The 18,783-nt window shown below is 39.3% G+C and overlaps 1 protein-coding gene across 1 annotated transcript in view; it reads right to left on the bottom strand.

Annotated features, from left to right (window-relative positions):
* The window catches only part of TMEM242 (transmembrane protein 242), a 41,413-nt gene extending 24,982 nt beyond the window's left edge, over positions 1–16,431 (bottom strand). The window contains exons 1-3 of the mRNA XM_070461625.1: positions 16,082–16,431; positions 15,474–15,574; positions 6,561–6,698 (exon numbers count right to left, since the gene is read on the bottom strand). Of these exons, the coding sequence (XP_070317726.1) occupies positions 6,561–6,698; positions 15,474–15,574; positions 16,082–16,169 (327 nt within the window). The 5' untranslated portion in view covers positions 16,170–16,431. The remainder of the gene's footprint in view (positions 1–6,560; positions 6,699–15,473; positions 15,575–16,081) is intronic.
* Positions 16,432–18,783: the final 2,352 nt, after the last annotated feature.

Below are 18,783 nucleotides of genomic sequence, written 5' to 3'. Positions count from 1 at the left end.
TAAAAAAGAGTGAAATAATGCCATTTGCAGCAACATGAATAGACCTAGAGGTTATCATATTAATACTAAGTGAAGGAAGTCAGAAAGAGAAAAACAAATACCAAAGGATATCACTTATATGTGGACTCTAAACTATGACACACATGAACTTATCTACAAAATAAAAACAGACAAAGGGAGCCGACTTGCAGTTGCAGGGGGCAGGGAGGGCTGGCTTGGGAATTTGATGCAAACTAATACATAGAGAATGGATAAACAAGGTCCTACTGTTGAGCACAGAGAACTACATTCAATATCCTGTAATAAGCCATAAGGGAAAAGAATTTTTAAATAAGATCTTCCTTAGAATAGGAAAGAGCCTCCCTGATAGTTCAGTTGGTAAAGAATCCGCCTGCAATGCAGGAGACCCCGGTTCGATTCCTGGATCGGGAAGATCCCCTGGAGAAGGGATAGGCTACCCATCCAGTATTCTGGCCTGGAGAATTCCATGGACTGTAATAATCCATGGGGTTGCAAAGAGTCGGACACGACTGAGCGATTTTCACTTTCACTTAGAATAGGAAAAGTCAAACGACAATTTTTAGAGAAATGTTTAAAATATGTATGTTTTAACATGTTGAACTTTTAGTTTTTTAAAGAAAAAGAGGTCTGGGCTTTTGAGAAAAAAGCAACCTATATTAAATGAGGAGGTAAGACTGGGGCTGTAGAGTATGCATGACTCCAATCACAGATTATTCCCATAAATCTGTACAGCAGCAGGTCTTCAGAGAGCCAGGTAAAGGAAGACATTTTCCATATGTCAGACTGGCAAAAATTTCAGAGTAACAAAAGCCACTAATGGCAAGGATGCTAGGAAACTTGTATACATTGTTGATATCTTCTAAATTTTATACATATTTCTGGGGGGACATTTAACAGATATCAAAAACATTTTTTAAAAAATACACTTTGATTCAACAATAACATCTTGTCTTTAGAACACATTTCTTGACAAAACACAGTACAAAAAGATGTATGCCTATAGAGGTTCACTATGCTGTTTGATTACAGTCTAAATGCTGCTGGATGATTAAGTAAATTATAACTTACAATTGAGCACCACAGAGCCATTAAAAGTAATGGAGATTTATATACCCTACTAAGCAAAGATGTTCCTATGACTATTCAGTGAAAAAAAATTCTAGAGTAGTACAATAAAAAAACATTTTACAATTATATGAACATGCCTATACAAGGTCTAAATGGATGTTTCTACTATAATAACTGATTACAACTCAGAGATTTCTGGTGATTTTTTAACTTTTCTACATTGACTTTTTAAGCAATGTGTACATATTTTTTTTACAAAACAAAACCATCTTTGTTCAAAAAAAGATAGGTCCTAAATATTTTTCTTTAAAAATAAATACCAATATATATAAATAAAAACAAATACCTTTTATTCCATGGTTTAAAAAAAGTACAACAAAACTCCATTTATAAGTTGATTTTTAAATTAAAATCTTGGGACTACTTAAAGTATTTCACAATAAATGAAAATGTTTCCATTCATGGTTTTATTACTATCAAAGTTTTAGCTCCTGTGAAGACAACTGTAAATGACTTGTAAATTTTAACTATACCAAGTACCATGAATATATTCTATACAAACTACAGTAAATGTTAGCAGTGGGTGATTCTGACCAGTATTTTGAGATAACCTCACCTCAAACAAATGTACAGGTCCATTAGGCATGAAAAGCTATAATGATTCCAATCATATTAATCAGGAATTTTTTTATACACCTAATGCTTTTTCTTCAAAGGGAAGGAAAAAAAAAAGACCCAAGACAGTCTAACCATAAATATGCTCAACCTCTCAGTCTATACCGACTATAAACAATAAAAGGTAAAAAAGTTAACACTTAAATAATTGTAGGTGGCATGGTTTTTCTTTTGACAATTGGGGGGTCACCAGTTAGTATCACTAATGCCCTTACTGCCTGAAAAGCATTTAATCTCCACTAGTCAGTCTCTAAACTTAACATGAACCCATACTAAATATTCATTCTTTTCACAGTTCAGGGGCTGTGATAAAATAATCACATGATAAAATACCATAATTCAAAGTAACTGATGAGCCCATTCTGAGCCATCAGGCCATGCCCACAGCTGGTGAGCAGGGTGGAGATGGTGTGGTGACGCCAGGCTGAACATGCACTAATTCTGACTCAAAGGCAGGCAAGGGTCCCACTTTAAACCCTGGGCACCTGGATCTGCTTCAGCTGACTGATAAGATAGCTTCCACCAGCTCTCTCCTTTTTTTGGAATCTCTTCTTAAATGATCTACCATTGTGTAAATTAAAATTTTTTCTTTATATCTGATATATTAAACATGTTCCACGTGAAATGAAATCCTATACTAATTCTGAATGAACAACGAGTAAATCCAAAATATTTCTAAGAAATTGAAGCGCTTTGCTTTAGGGCTTCCCTGGGCAATCAGTGGTGAAGAATCCACCTGCCAATGCAGGAGACACCCGGTTCGACCCCAGACCCAGGAAGATCCCACAGGCCGTGGACCAACTAAGCCCGTGGGCCACAATTATTGAGCCCACGTGCCCAAACCACCAAGTCCATGTGCCGCAACTACTGAGGTTTGCCTGTCCTAGAGCCCGTGCTCCCACTAGAGAAGACCACAGTGAAAAGCCTCTGTGCTGGGAGGGCAGCGCACCACAACCAGAGAGTAGCACCACTCACCAAAACGAGAGAAAGGCCCTCGCAGCAACCAAGACCCAGCACAGCCAAAAATAAAATATGCAAAGAAAAATTAAAAAAAAAAAAAAAAGCTTTGCTTTAAGCATTTTCAACATGGTCCCTTTTAGGCCAGCAGATGGAGCTGTGAATTAAAACAGGGAAGGCGCGCTGCTCTAGGTAAGCCACTAGAGGGTACCCTTTTTGAGGGAACTGGTTTATACCAGAGATTGATTTACAATCTAACTATCTGAAGCAGGAACTGATTCTGATTTACATGTGTTTATCTAGAATGACCATCTCCATACTCAGTGAATGCAAAGGCTGGGACCATTTTTGCTCAACATTTTTTGACTAAAACGTTTCCTTCCTCACAAAAGAATGATATTTCTTGGTAAGAGGCAGTAAATAGTAATAAAAGTTCATCACTGGAATCAGGGCAACTTCACAGTTATCATCAAAACTCTAAATGCAGAACTGAAATATACCACATTGCTCTCCATAAGCCTCAGAGCAGAGTCATCTAACAAGAATTTCCTTGGAAAATCAACCATACTGTCTACCGGGGAGCTCTGTCTTAGCTCAGGGAAGGCCCACATCTGTCTTTTGAATAAACAAATTAATAAGCACCATGGCTTTTAAGAGATGTATCCTAAAAAATTACCAGTGGGTTCATTTTTCTGTGAGACTTCTCAGACATGGCAAAAGTGCCAATCAAAAAGAATTCTGCCCCTCAGATATTTTATTTAGGTAATAATCTCTTATCAGTGCCATAAAACAAAAAGCTCACATTCTAGAAACTAAAATAGCACAGTTGGGGGGCACATGTACACCTGTGGTTGATTCACGTGAATGTATGGCAAAAACCACCACAATATTGTAAAGTAATTAGCCTCCAATTAAAATAATTAATTTTTTTCCCATTTACTTTTATTAGTTGGAGGCTAATTACTTTACAGTATTGTAGTGGTTTTTGCCATACATTGACATGAATCAGCCATGGTAAAATAATTAACTAAAAAAAAAAAAAATAGCACAGCCTAGCCCATAAAGCCCAAGTTCTCAAGCATATAATGTAGAGCCTAATTTTGCTGGTCTATGAAAATCTAGATTGATTCATTATGACTCTTCTAAATCAGACTGTTCATATTTGTAAATACCTTAAAACTTCACTACTTGATTTATGACCTACATTACTGAACATTATCAATTCCATGCACTCAATGTGATATGCTAACAGACTGCCATTTTTATAAAAATCAAAAACTTAATAACTACTCTTATTTGCATGCCCCCCCCCAAAGTGGAGTTCATATGTGGTCAAGGAGGTTTTGTGAACTCCCCAGCGGTTGTGCTTTATAGTCAGCATAAATTAATAAAAATAAATCCTAGGACTATTTTTTAAAAGCAGTATTACTATTAATGCAATACATATTTAAGAGTTACAAAGAAAAGTAAAATAAATTCACCCACACGCCCATAATTCATTCACATATTATCACCAGACATATTTTCTCCCAATCTTTTCCATTTGTTCTCAAATAATGGCTCTCATATTATAGGAGAAAATAATGACCCGTCCTATACCAGACTGAGGTCAATGATAATGTTAGGAGACGAGGTTCACATTGAAGATACCCATGTAAAATCTGTCAAGTTACCAAGATTGTGGATCATGCCACAATCAAAACCAAAATCACTCCCTCTGTCCCCCTGCCCTGGTCCCTTCGACCTACTCCTTTATTGCCCATCTTAGCTAAGGGAGGTAAAATTGGAAATAGGCTAGGTTCTGCAAACCATGAGATTTGCCTTCAAATCTTGACTCTGTCAATTACAAGCTGCGTGATCTTGAGCAAGTGACTGACCTGAGTCCCTACTTCCTCATTTATAACATGGGGGATATTAATACCTGCTTCATAGTTATTGCAAGGATTAAATAATCTGCTATGTCTAAAATGTCTGGTACAATGCCTGAAATGAAGAGATTTTATATTGATCAAAAGGAAAACTGAGGTGTCTAAAAATCATCAAAAAATCTTCAGTCACAAGTTCTCTAACTTTTTCAGTCAATCCCTATTTTATTGTTACAATGACTATTGGGCAGTTACTTTAAATATAAACATTAGACTGGGAAAAAAGCAACATCTGTTTGTCTATCAGTATATTTTAAGTGAAAAGTACACTAATGCCTATGTAGTTATGATTAAACCAAATGTGGACAGTTTAATAATAACACCTGTTACTGCAACAACTACCCCCCCAACCCTTGCATTAATTTCCCCACGCCTATCAGCACACATTATTGTCAACCCGCAACGCAGGAGACCTGGGTTTGATCCCTGGGTCAGGAAGATCCCCTGGAGAAGGAAATGGCAACCCACTCCAGTACTCTTGCCTAGAAAATTCCATGAATGGAGGAGCCTGGTAGGCTACAGTCCATGGGGTTGCAAACAGTCAGACACGACTGAGCAACTTCACTTTATCAGCACATGCTGTCAATTCAACCAATTTAAAAAACAAACACTCTCTTGATTCTATTCCCCCTCGTAGCTATAATCCCATTTCTTTCTTTCCCTTTAGAGCCAAACTCAAGACTTGCCCATACACGGCCTCCGAACTCTCTCCTCTGTTCTCCTTCGCATCCACTCCACTCAGGCTTTATCCACCAATGACACCACGTCACCAGTTCAGCAAATGATCAGTTCTCATCTAACATGATGTGTACCCAGCATCCACCTTTCTTCACCTGGATCCAGGTCGCCATTCTCCTGGGTTTCTCTACCTCTTTGGTAGGGAAAGCTCCTTGATATTCCTCAACCTCTAAACCTTAGAAACTCCCAAGAGCTCCTTCCTCAGACCTTTTCTCTCTCTGCTCAGCATACACTGCCTTTGTGAGCTCATCTGACCTCATGTTACAGAAAAACCCCAACGAACTTTTTGGCCAACTCAATACTACCCACATACTGATGAGCCTCCACTTTACACCTTCACCTTGACCTCTCCCCTGAATTCCACATGTCTATATCTAACCGCTTACTTGACTCTCCACCTGGCTCGCGGCTATCTAAAAGCTCTCTCAAACTCACACGCTCCAGACTGAGCTCCTCACACGATCCCCTAATATCTGCTCCATTCTCTCATCCATTTCCTAGTTGCTCAGACCAAACCCTGGAGACACCCTTGACTTGACTTTCACCTCCGACATTCAATTTATAACAAATCCTTATTGCCCCTACCTTTGAAACACTGATATATCTGGAACTTCTTTTCATCAACTCTACTGCGGCCACCCATTCTAAACCATTAACAACTCTCACCTGTCACAAAGAGCATGGTCCACAGAACTTCTCATTATTCTGAGTGCACAGCTCTTCAGCTTGGAGTATAAATTACACACACAGGCACTAAGTCTTTTTCCAATAATGTGTAAACACATTAATAATTGAAATAACAATTTTAAAAGCTTTAACTATTTTACAATGATGTTTATAAATATGGATGTCAAACAGCATAGAAAACTATTCCAAATTAAATAATTTTCCAGAACAAGTAGCTCTCACCAATTTATACAGAACAATCATTTGCTATGAATTAGTCATTACTTTAATTATATTTGAAGTTTTACCACCTTCAAATATTTAAATTATTTATATGATTTACTAGTAATGACAAGCTGCCTAGTTATTAGCAAGAATTCAGTCAATGCTCTGTCATCACTTCCCAAGACAGTAAATAAACTATATACAAATTTGAAAATCTGGAAGATTTAGGCAGGACAAAATAGAATCAACATTCCAGATACCAACTATAGGATTGTAGTTACTTACACTGTGCACTCCTAAAGCCTTCCAGACGGCGAAGCTGATCACACCGACCCCACACCAGGCATAAAGTGAGCCCCACCCCAGGGCTCGCAAGGCCAGGGAAGACCCGCTCTCTGGTAAGGCAGCTGTGGCCATACTTCCCTGCAATGAAGACAGAAAGGTTGAGGTAAAAATCATCACTTTGAAAGAATAAATATTTGAAGAGTGTTTGAAATTAATGACTCTCGGGTAAGCACCATGATAACGGGGACACCGGACCAATCCAAGTTCAAATTCCAGCTCTGCTACGTAATAACTGCATAACTTAAGTCACAATTTCTCTGACAAAACTGAGTGTGCAAGGCACTGTGCCAGAAGCCAGGCTAAGTACACAGAGCAACTTCTTTCTGACAAACACTTCGGTCCTGGGGTGGGGGTGGGGGTGGGGGTGGGACACAGAAGCCTAGAAGTTATGATCGAAATGGAAAGGGCAACCACAGAACAGCACATATGAACAGGGATATGCACCCAGAGGAGGACATCCAATCTACTCACAGGAAAGGGAAGTTCTACTGAATGTGGTTAGCTACTCTTCCATACCTCTTGTTTTATGAATAAACTGCGCAAGTGGTATTCACATACTAAACGTTTCTTTTCACTACTGACACTAATGATTAAATTAGACTGATCAGAAGGACCAAAGCCACATTTTGCCTTATACTGTTAAATGACCATTAATCCTATTTCTAAGTAAGATTAATTTTTTTATAACATTGCAGGACTGCAATCTCCCAGGGAGCCTGTATTTCCAAATACTACATAACAGTTAATAATTATACACGGAAAGAAAAGTGAAAAGCGTTAGTTGCTCAGTTGTCTCCGACTCTTTGCGACTCCATGGGGTGTAGCCCGCCACACTCCCCTGTCCACGGAATTCTCCAAGCAAGAATGCTGGAATGGGTTGCCATTCCGTTCTCCAGGGGATCTTGCTGACTCTGGGAGCGAACCCAGGTCTCTTGCAGTGCATCAGATTCTTTGCCATCTGAGTCACCAGGAAAGCCTTGATAATTATATATAGCTTTATATATATATAGACAGATAGATGTATGTATATATGGCTTATATTGCTCCCTTACTATATGACAAGCACTGTTTAAAGCATTTTGCATGTATTAATTCACTAAGCCTCACTCTGTGAGACAGATACTATGATCCTCATTTCACTAAAGACCAAGCTGAGGCAGAGAGAGATTAAACAACTTGTTAAAGGTTTCACAGCTTATAAAAGTTAGAGCACTTCAGCAGTCTGGCTTTATAGACTAACAGGAATTTGCCAGTCATTTCTCACTTCTGATTCTAAGTACAACACAACACAAAATGTAAATGAAAGTATCTTTTTAAGTGGAAACAAATCCACAGTGTAAATTAGAATAAAAACCATCATTACTTAGGGTAATTCAAATATTCACAATGCTGAAATAGACAAAGATGTGATAATACATATGGGTCTACTTGAAACCAACTATGGGGCATTCACTTATTCCCATAGTTTGAGCTGAATACGAAATATAATTTATCCTTTGAAAAAATTTTAAAGGAAACTGTACAATTTAGGAAATATTAAGAATTTATTATTTTTCTCCATAAGCCTGTCTGCCAAAACACATTAAACATCAACAAACAAAAATAAAAATTTTAACTTCCTCAAAAGCTGAAGCTTACTTTTTTCTGATTATATAATCACTGAGGAAAATTTGGTATGTATAAAAAATAGGATGAATTAAAAAAATTCCATCTTATTATCCAGTAAACCATGGTAAACATTTTGACATTTTAAAAACAAGTTAACACCACTAAAATGTTTTTAATCTTCAACTTTCATCCTCTCACAGTGTCAAGAACTCAAATATTTTTAATGGTAACACTGCACTGACATCATAATTTACTTAGCCATTCGTTATTAATATATACTAACTTCAGGTTTTTAAATTAATATTTTTGTATTAAAAACTTCCCTGTGCCTAAACACTTATCTACATTTCTGATAAAGTCCTTGCGGAAAATTCCTCAAAATAGAATTACTAAGTGGAGGAAGCATGACTATTTTATAAGCTGATAGACTGTATACAAAGTGTTTTTCAAAAGGTTGTACTAAGTTACAATGCTATTTTATGAGGGTCATTTCAAGCTAGCCAGTATCAGATGGTCTCAGGAAAATTATAAACACAAAAAAGAAACCTTTGAAATTTATAGAAGACTATTTATAACTTATATTTCTATTGTTACTGAGAATTACTATTTGTCCAAGTTATGAGCCAACGTTTATGCCTTTTGAATTGCATATTCATGTTATATACTTAAAGTCTTCTAATTTGTATATTCTTTCCATATTAATGTACTTTGAAGCCCTATCATATGTGCTGTAGTATTTCCCTAGTTTGTCTGGGTTTTTTTTGATGGGTTCCCACTTTCTTGACCAAGAATGGAACCCACACCCCCTGCAGTGGAAGTGCAGTCTTAACCACTGGACTATCAGGGAAGTCCCAGGTTAGTTTCATCTTTTTATTTTGCTTTTTGCTTGTCTGTTTTTGATCAAAGATGCATTCTAAAGATTTTAAGCTATTAAAACTTCCCTCATTCAAGTCAGTCATTTCTCTTTCCTTCTAGCTATATTTCTATTTAAAAAACTTCCTTACCCCTAGCTTTTTAGTTCATCTGATATTTATTTTAGTCCTGTTGGAAGCTGATAACTAAAGGGAATTTACTTCCCCATAGTTTAGTAACTGCCCCAGCACCATTCTATGGATTAATCCTTCTCCTCTCAAACATTTTTGAGAAAATTACATAGAGGTTGGTTTCTAAGCTATTTTCATACTATGAATTTTATACCAGAATCACATGGATGTAATTACAGAATCAGAAAAAGTCTTAATATTCATATTTACACCATACACATTCAGTTCAGTTGCTCAGTCATGTCCAAGTCTTTGCGACCCCATGAATCGCAGCACGCCAGGCCTCCCTGTCCATCACAAACTCCCAGAGTTTACTCAAACCCATGTCCATCCAGTTGGTGATGCCATCCAGCCATCTCATCCACTGTCATCCCCTTCTCTTCCTGCCCCCAATCCCTCCCAGCATCAGGGTCTTTTACAATGAGTCAACTCTTCGCATGAGGTGGCCCAAGTATTGGAGTTTCAGCTTCAGCATCAGTCCTTCCAATGAACACCCAGGACTGATCTCCTTTAGGATGGACTGGTTGGATCTCCTTGCAGTCCAAGGGACTCTCAAGAGTCTTCTCCAACACCACAGTTCAAAAGCATCAATTCTTCAGTGCTCAGCTTTCTTTATAGTCCGACTCTCACATCCATACATGACTACTGGAAAAACCATAGCCTTGACTAGACGGACTTATTGGCAAAGTAATGTCTCTGCTTTTAAACATGCTATCTAGGTTGGTCATAACTTTCCTTCCAAGGAATAAGCATTTTTTAATTTCATGGCTGCAATCACCATCTACAGTGATTTTGGAGTCCAAAAAAATAAAGTCTGCCACTGTTTCCTCCTCTATTTGCCATGAAGTGATGGGACCAGATGCCATGATCTTAGTTTTCTGAATGTTGAGCTTTAAGCCAACTTTTTCACTCTCCTCCTTCACTTTCATCAAGCAGCTTTTTAGTTCCTCTTCACTTTCTGCCATAAGGGTGGTGTCATCTGCATATCTGAGGTTATTGATATACTTTTTATCAAATATTTCTTAAGTTTTTACCTATTCATTCTTCCAGAAAAACCCTAGAACATTTTGTCAAGAGTCCTTCCAACTCCCACTCACCCTATTCACTGACATTTTCATTAGAATGACATCAAACATTAGCTAACTGGTAAGAGAAAATCTGTAACATCCTGTCTTTCATCTGGAAATATATTTTAATTTACTCAAGTCTTTTTTTTTTCTTTTTAGAAAATTGTCTTTATATTGCTCAACCCATTTACTTTTTATTCAACCCATTCTTTTTTTTTTTCCCCAATTATTTTTATTAGTTGGAGGCAACCCATTCTTAACAAAGGTTTTGTGTTTTTTTAAGGCATGTATCTGTGATTGAGAACACTATTCACAGTACACAGAAACGCTCTGTTTATCCGTATCCCCATGCTTTAAACCTAACAGATCTTATCTAAAGACATACTTCTTGTAGAAAGAGCCTGGTCCCGACCAGATTCTCAAGAGATTTTCCTTAGCCATTTTCTATGATGAAAACAATATACTACTCTTTTATCTTATTCCTTTTCTCAGGCTGCTATAATTTCAGTGGTTCCCTAGACGCTACAGACCTCACATAAATACACTAACTTCTAACTGGCTTATTTCCATCCAGCAGCAGTATCATTAACCAATTATTATTACACCAGGCTCAATTTAGGTGCTCTGGCTTAAGTTTTATTTTTGAAACTTAAATTAAAAATTTCTTATTTCCCTGGGGACAAAAACTATATATGTTATAGATATACATAAATCTTTTTTAAAGTCTACATAAATCCACGTTTTGCTAAGTAAAAAAGGTAACGATGGGTTATAAATACAACCCTTAAAAACACAGCAATACTCCCAACAAAATCTTAGGTTTGCCAAACTTTCAGTTTTTTTTTTTTTTAAAAGGTACATGCTGTATTTGTCTATCAGCCTCAGAAACTGACTGTGAGGGAAGTGAGTTATTATCAGCTACCGTCCATATACTCTAAAACCAATTTTAGTGGAAATGATGTTAACAATTGATTTGTTCTTAAGTTTTTAAAAGTCTAGTCATCAAGCTTTATCCACTGGAGTTATATGTCACATGGCCTTTATACAGCCTGCTCAGAGTTTTAAAAATGAACACTGACTGACTGGCAGCAGCAAAGACTGACTTGCCAAAAAATAATGTTGCTCTTTAGATATAACCACATATGCTAGTCACATATGTATAAATCAAAGCTGTATTTTTCTTCAGTACCACATTGTTTATTCTTTTCATTTAAATTAAAATGAAGGTGTGTGCACATGGAAGTTGAACTTAACAAATCACAATGTAGTTATGATACTTAATATCTAAAACAGGAAAATTATTTTCTATTATTCTGTACTTATAATACCTCTATGCTTAAATACATGGTGCCTTTTTTTATTTCATGTATTCTTAAGAAGACTTGATCTATTATTCACAGGTACAGAAACGATCAAGAACAAATTGTTCAGTTTTTCAGAAAGTCAACTGCTTACCTAAGAATAAGGCTCATGTTTTTAGTTCTGTTTTTCTCAGTTTAATCTTGGGATGAATCAGATATAAATCAAATTCTGATATTTAAAAAGAATGTTCAACCTAGCTATTTCCCCCACAGAGCATTCTTAGTTGATATATTTTGCTATATTCTTTACATCACAGAAAGAGCTGTGTTGCATTATACCAAAGTAAAGATATGTTCTTATAATTTCTCAGAAGTTATAGCTATATCAGAAAGATGATGACTCACTCTTTCTGTCCATTACCTAAATGAGTCTTGAAATAACTCAGTTATTTGAAGAATATTTAACTTCCAAAAGAGGATGAGCTCAAATTTCCTGGTCTCAGGATCCATTTATACTTGGATCCCAAAGATTTCTGATTATGTGAATTAAAATAACCATCCTACAAAACATTTAGCACAAAAAGAGGCAATGTTTTACATTTTTGCTCATCTTTTAAATGTCTGGTTTAACAAAAGGGCTTTACTTTCACACATGCATCTATATTCAATCTGTTGCGATGTTTTTTGGTTGAAGTATACAAATACTCAAGATGGTAAAGAATCCGCCTGCAATGTAGGAGACCCAGGTTCAATCCTCAGGTTGGGAAGATCCCCTGGAGAAGGGAATGGCTACCCCCTCCAATCTTCTTGCCTGGAGAATTCCACGGACAGAGGAGATTGGTGGGCTACAGTCCATGGGGTCACAAAGAGTCGGACACAATTGAGTGACTAACACTTTCACTTTTTTTTTTCATACAAATAAAATCTATCCTCACATAGGTATGTGATTGGAAAAGAGTATTTTAATACTCTTTGATATATCAAAGCCTCCCTTCTTTGATATATACCCAAACTCGACAAATAGATTCTTAAAAATGATCTGCAATATGGAATAAAAAATTGTATCAATAAATTGTTGCACTTTGTTACATTAAAATCCATTGGTGTATTTTTCATTTTGAATGCAACTTTCATCCATGCATCACGATCACTCAGAAAATACTGACTTGCCAAAAGAAGTTATCTTTCAAACTCTTGACATCATTTATTAAATATTAAAATCACATCATTAACATCACTACCAATCTCAGAAAAAAGCTTCAGGTGTTTAAGCAGCTGGCACGCTCACAATGGCAGACACAGTTTTCTAAATTCAATTTTACCTATAAAGGGTGGAATTTCATTATCAACGAACATACTAACAATTGCTCGCTTGAAGAGGTTCATTTTGAAGAAAATGTCTACCTACTTCTGAATAACTATAGTTTGTCAGTTGCTCTTTCAAGTGAAAACAATATACCATGAAGAAAAAGTGGCTAGTTCAGACTGTAACTCAATCACACAAGTGCTTTATCTTGAGAAAAACATACTACTTTGGTATAATGCAGAGTGCTTTATGTGTACCTCCCATTTCTTCACACAGACTATTAAAGAGGTTATGTTCAAGGGTCAAGATATCAAAAAATAATTTTACTGCTTCAACAAGGATATTCTTCTGCAAAGATGGCACTAACCACAGGTGCGCGGAAAGAAGAACACAATGCCTGCCAGTACACCCTGGGGCCACTGCCTCAGCTACAGCAAGGCACAAGCACTTTATCCTTTACTGTGTCTGTACCTGCCGAAAAATGGATGCTTTTGAACTGTGGTGTTGGAGAAGACTCTTGACAGTCCCTTGGACTGCAAGGAGATCCAACCAGTCCATCCTAAAGGAGATCAGTCCCGGGTGTTCATTGGAAGGACTGATGCTGAAGCTGAAACTCCAATACTTGGGCCATCTCATGCGAAGAGTTGACTCATTGGAAAAGACCCTGATGCTGGGAGGGATTGGGGGCAGGAAGAGAAGGGGATGACAGAGGATGAGATGGCCTGATGGCATCACCAAGTGGATGGACATGGGTTTGAGTAAACTCTGGGAGTCTGTGATGGACAGGGAGGCCTGGCGTGCTGCGATTCATGGGGTCGCAAAGAGTCAGACACGACTGAGCAACTGAACTGACTGACTGACCATTAGTGCAAGTGTCTTAGCAGTATCACAATAGTAACTGACTTTACAGAACCCCCAGAGGGTCTCAAGAATCCCCATAGTTCTGTGGGCCTCAGTTTGAAAATCACTGTGTTAGATCATCAAAGCCATATGTGGTATCAAATCTTAGAACTGCAAAATAGAATGCAAAGTTGTGAATGTGTGTTTTGTTTTTCTTTTTTTTCTGAGAGAGAATTGCTAGCTTTCATGAGATTCTCAAAACATCTGTGACCCAAAGGTTATCATGTTAACTTGGATTTAGAAATCAAGCAAAACTCCACTATTAAAGCATCACTATCACTCAGGTTTCACTGATTTCTGCCACAAGATACATATTTCTGCTCTGAAAATATTCTGTAACATAGGGAGGAAATGACCATGAAGTTCTTTACAGAGATTTGGAAAACTCCCTATGAACCCTGAGTATATTCAGAGGGGAAACCAAATGCACTTTTAATGTGGTCTCCTGCCATTCTTATGGCTTAAATACAATTATAAGATATTACAGATAAATACAAGTCAAAAAGGAATTAACTGGTTTATGATTTTTCACATAACACTTTCTCCAAAGAAAATATCAAATTCTAATTACATTGTTACTTGTGTGATTATTTATATAACATCTGTCTCCCACACCAGACCTAGCTTCCTGAGGGGTACATGTTCTGTTCATTTTTGTATCTCTCATACCTAGCTAGCACAGGGCCTGCACATAGAATATCCCAAATAAACATTTATTGAAGAAATAAGTTAAGGGATAAACAAACCATAAGATGTAGGTAGGACAGAGACGAGACAATGCAGAAAAACAACCACAATGGGAAGGAAATTACTCAACTTGTCCATGACAGGTGATTGCTCAAACTTGCCCATGGAATTAGGATTTTCTGCCCTCAGCTGCTTATATTCATTCAACCAAAATTTATTGAACACCTACTACGTGCTAAGGGCTTCCCTGGTGGCTCAGTGGTAAAAAAAATCCACCTGCCAATGCAGAAGTGGGTTCGATATGTGGAGGAAGAAATGGCAACCCACTCTAGTATTCTTGCCGGGGAAATCCCGTGGATGGAGGAGCCTGGTTCGCTACAGTCCATGGCGGAGCAAAAGAGCTGCACACAACTGAAGTGACTAAACAACAATGTGCCGGGCAATTTTATAGGGAGTGGGGCTGCTGTACTACACAAGCATGCATGGTTTCCAGGTTCAAAGAGCTGACCTATGTTTATCATCTATACTAAGATGCACTATATTTCAACATTTTAACATCTCTGAGCCAGAAACGCCTACTGCAGTGTTGTCTCAGAATTTAATTGGCTTTTTATTTTTTTAGTGCTACATACAATATGGAGCCTCTTACAACTGAGAACAATTTACCCAGATTTAGATTTAAAGTCAGGCTGTGAACAGGAAATGTATTGGAGGAGCTTTCAAAGTCTGGGTCTGCTAACAGTTTAAAAGGCACATAATTACTTCTTTTTAGATGAAAATAAAGACAGTTGACTAATCTGTACCCTTCCTGAATCTACGAAGTCCACTCTGGTTTACTTCTTAAGAGTAATAAGAAAGGCCATCAACATTTTCTATTCAAAACAGCTGCCATTGATTTGTACACAATAATTGTGCTATGAATGGATTTCCCTGTCACAAACCTTATTGAACCACTCAGGACTTTTCTTTTTAGCCAAGGACAATGTTGTGGCAAATCCAGCTAGCATTCCTGCTGCAGCAACAGAACCAAGGAAAATTCCACCTGTCGAGAGTTTTGGAGGAAGGGAATGGGGGGTAGGGAGAGAGAGAGGGAGAAAAAAACAACAAAACCTGAAGTTAAAAAGATGGACACAAATAAGTTTCAGATACTATTTAAAAATCAATTTCGAAATTCGAGAAACGACGGCTAAGACGCTCCTGGCAAAGGTAAATGATAGGGGCTGTGAAACCTGCGTGGCCTCACGACCTCTGGTTCCTGAGGCCATTCTAGTGTACCAGTCCGAAGAGTACAGAATAGGCACAGGGTCTCTTACCCTTTCTCCCGGGGACGGAAAAAGAGATAGTGGGAGTTAGAGAGGGGGGTGCGGGGGGAGACATGAGAGAAACTGCAGAGGGAACGGGGTAAATGCAGCCTATACAGAACAGCTCGTGGGACCAGCCCACTAAACCAAGGTCTCCCCGGGCAGCGTGTGCGTGGGAACGCCCGCTCCAGCGTAGGCTAGAGCCCCGGGTGAGCCTGCCCTGACACCCGCACCTCGCCACACCACACCTTTAACCAGGAAAAGCCGGTCGTCGGCAGACGCCGAGGCCTGCGGCCTAGAGGACGGCTCCGCTGCCCCGGCGTCCGCCGCCTTCATCTTTCTGAGTCTCGGTTTCTGCGTCCGTTGCCAACTGGACCCGGGTGGAAACGAGAACGAGGCGGAGAAGAAGGGTTCCGCTGCCACCTCCCTCTGTGCAACCCGAATATCGGTCCGAAGAACGACCTCTGCACTCAAACCTCTCTGCTGCCCTCTGGGCCCGGGCAGGGAAGATGCTGTGGCTTGCACTCTGAGGGGCGGTGGCTTCCACGACTGTCTCACCCGGGAGGATCATTTGCCCGCTCCAAGGTGATGATCGCTGCGCTTCTACTTGAAACACTGCTCGGCTCTGACTCTAGGAGGCAGTGAGAGGTCGCAGATTGCTCCAGGAGCCTAGTCTCAGTCTGGTTAGAGACCCGGCAGCTCGGTTTCCCGAGCTTCACACTATGTCCAGGGATTTGGCTCAGTCTTTCCTCCGTACTTTGCTGGGAAATTTTGTAACCGTAAAGCTGTCACTTTAGATGTAAGTGACAGGGTGAATATATGTTTTCATTTCTTTGGGGGAAATACCTAGGGGTGGAATTGCTGAGTCAGAGAACAAACATATACTTAGTTTTGTAAGAACTGACTCATTTGAAAAGACCCTGATGCTGGGCAAGATTGAGGGCAGGAGGAGAAGCGGACGACAGAGGATGAGATGGTTGGATGGCATCACCGACTCAATGGACATGAGTTTGAATAAACTCCGGGAGTTAGTGATGGACAGGGAGGCCTGGAGTACTGCAGTCCATGGGGTCGCAAAGAGTCAGACACGACTGAGCGACTGAACTGAACTGACAGGTTTTCTGCGTGGAAGACTGCCAGCCAGCCCGGTGGTGATGCGCTTCCTACCCCCACGGTGTGATTGATCAGCCATCCGAGGGGATTGGATGCTAACTGAAGTCAATGGCATAACCCCCGCGGGGAGAACAAAAGATCACCCCAAGGAGTTGCCAGCTCGGAACTTCAAGGCAGCCCTAGACCGCTCACCATCTGCAGCCAGCAGACAGACCTGATCTTCAGACTCGGGGGCTGGTTTGCAGACACTGGTGGATTCATTAAATGGTCACTGAGCGGAGGAGGCTGGTAGCCATAGAAAATCTTTTCCGCCTCTCAAACAGACACCTGACGTCATCCTTGGGAAAATGAAGCAATCTGTCATTCTTGTTCATTCTGAGCAACAACAAAAGCCATGAACTTCCTGAGGATGGGAATGGAGATCTCTGTTCATTTTTACATGCCCCGGCTCTCAGGGTATTACCTGGTCATGGAAAATAAATTTTGGGTGAATGAGGAAGGGAATGCATCAATTAAAATGCAACTAATAGCACAAACCTGGGCTTAGGTCCTCAGTCACTTCTAAGTTCTGTGAACTTGATTGAGGCTCATGTACCTCAGTTTCCCCACCTGCAAAATACAGAAACTGATAGTACCCACCTCACAGTATTGCTGTAAGAATTAAACGAAGCAAGGTAGGTAAAGGAGTTAGCATAGTGCCTGGTCCAGACACTCAGCATACCTTAGGTCTAGTTATTATCCCCCTCAATTCCAGTAGCTGTTTTTTGGCATTATGTACAGATATTTTTAAAAAGTATAGATGCCCAGGGCCTGTCACTGAAGATGGCGGCTCTGAAGGTCCAAGTAGGACAGATTAAAAGCTCAACAGGGCTTCTGATAATGAGCCAGGTTGAGCACTACTGCTCTGAGTTTCTGACTTAGAGAAATCTCAAAGAATTTAAACTTTGGATTCTTTGGAAGTACGGCATCAGAATCTGAAAGGGCTCTTTAAGTTGGCAAGTTCAGTTCAGCTAATTTGTTTAAGGTCAAAATCTCTGGGATTGGGGACTAGCAATTGGCTGTCAACAAAACCACACAGAAGAAGGGCTTCCCCTTACACACAGTGACCATAGCCGCTCTTAATAGCTAATTTACTGAGTGTTTTCTGTGCCTCTGGCATTGCCCTAAGTGCCTCAAATGAATTATCTCATTTGATCTTCTCCATTGTGGACCCCGCCCCCCCACCAAATATTGCCTGTTGTTTCAGTAAACAAAGAATGTTGCCCTCCATCCAGCCATCAGTCACTGCAGCTGCCCCCATGGTGCACCCTGAGGCGAATTCGGATGGAGAAAAACAGTATACTAGCCCAAGATAGGTAAGGTGCATATCAAAGGAATGATTTCAATGAGCCAGTCTCTTGCATCTTCTCATATAAAGAAAAGCACTAAAATCAACTTGAGATGTCTTATTTTTTGTGATTAGCAGTAACCTTTTGATGTTCCACTACATATTTGTTTTTCAGCAAAAACTCGTAAATGTTCTGGCTTGTCCCTTACTTCTTTTGTAACAGTTCCTCAGAGCTATCTAAAAGACTGGCTTCCAGGCTATTTAGTCCTCAGTAAGGTCCTTAAGACATAATTCAACTTTTCGGTTATGCGTTTTCAGTCAACACCATAAACTCTGAAAAACTAACTTGCTCAACACATACAGCTGTTAAGTGGCAGAACCAGGATTTACAACAAGCCCTATCAAGTCCTTATCCTCTGCCGAGGGGCCCTCAAGCTTGAGGTTGATAACTGGAAGCACCTGGAAGGGCTTGTTGACAATTAATTGCTATGCTGGGGGTACTAGGTCGCT

Source organism: Odocoileus virginianus, chromosome 34, assembly GCF_023699985.2.
Source record: "Odocoileus virginianus isolate 20LAN1187 ecotype Illinois chromosome 34, Ovbor_1.2, whole genome shotgun sequence".
Lineage (NCBI taxonomy): Eukaryota > Metazoa > Chordata > Mammalia > Artiodactyla > Cervidae > Odocoileus > Odocoileus virginianus.
The sequence above is the reverse complement of the archived record's forward strand: the minus strand, read 5'-3'. Positions and strand labels throughout refer to the sequence as shown.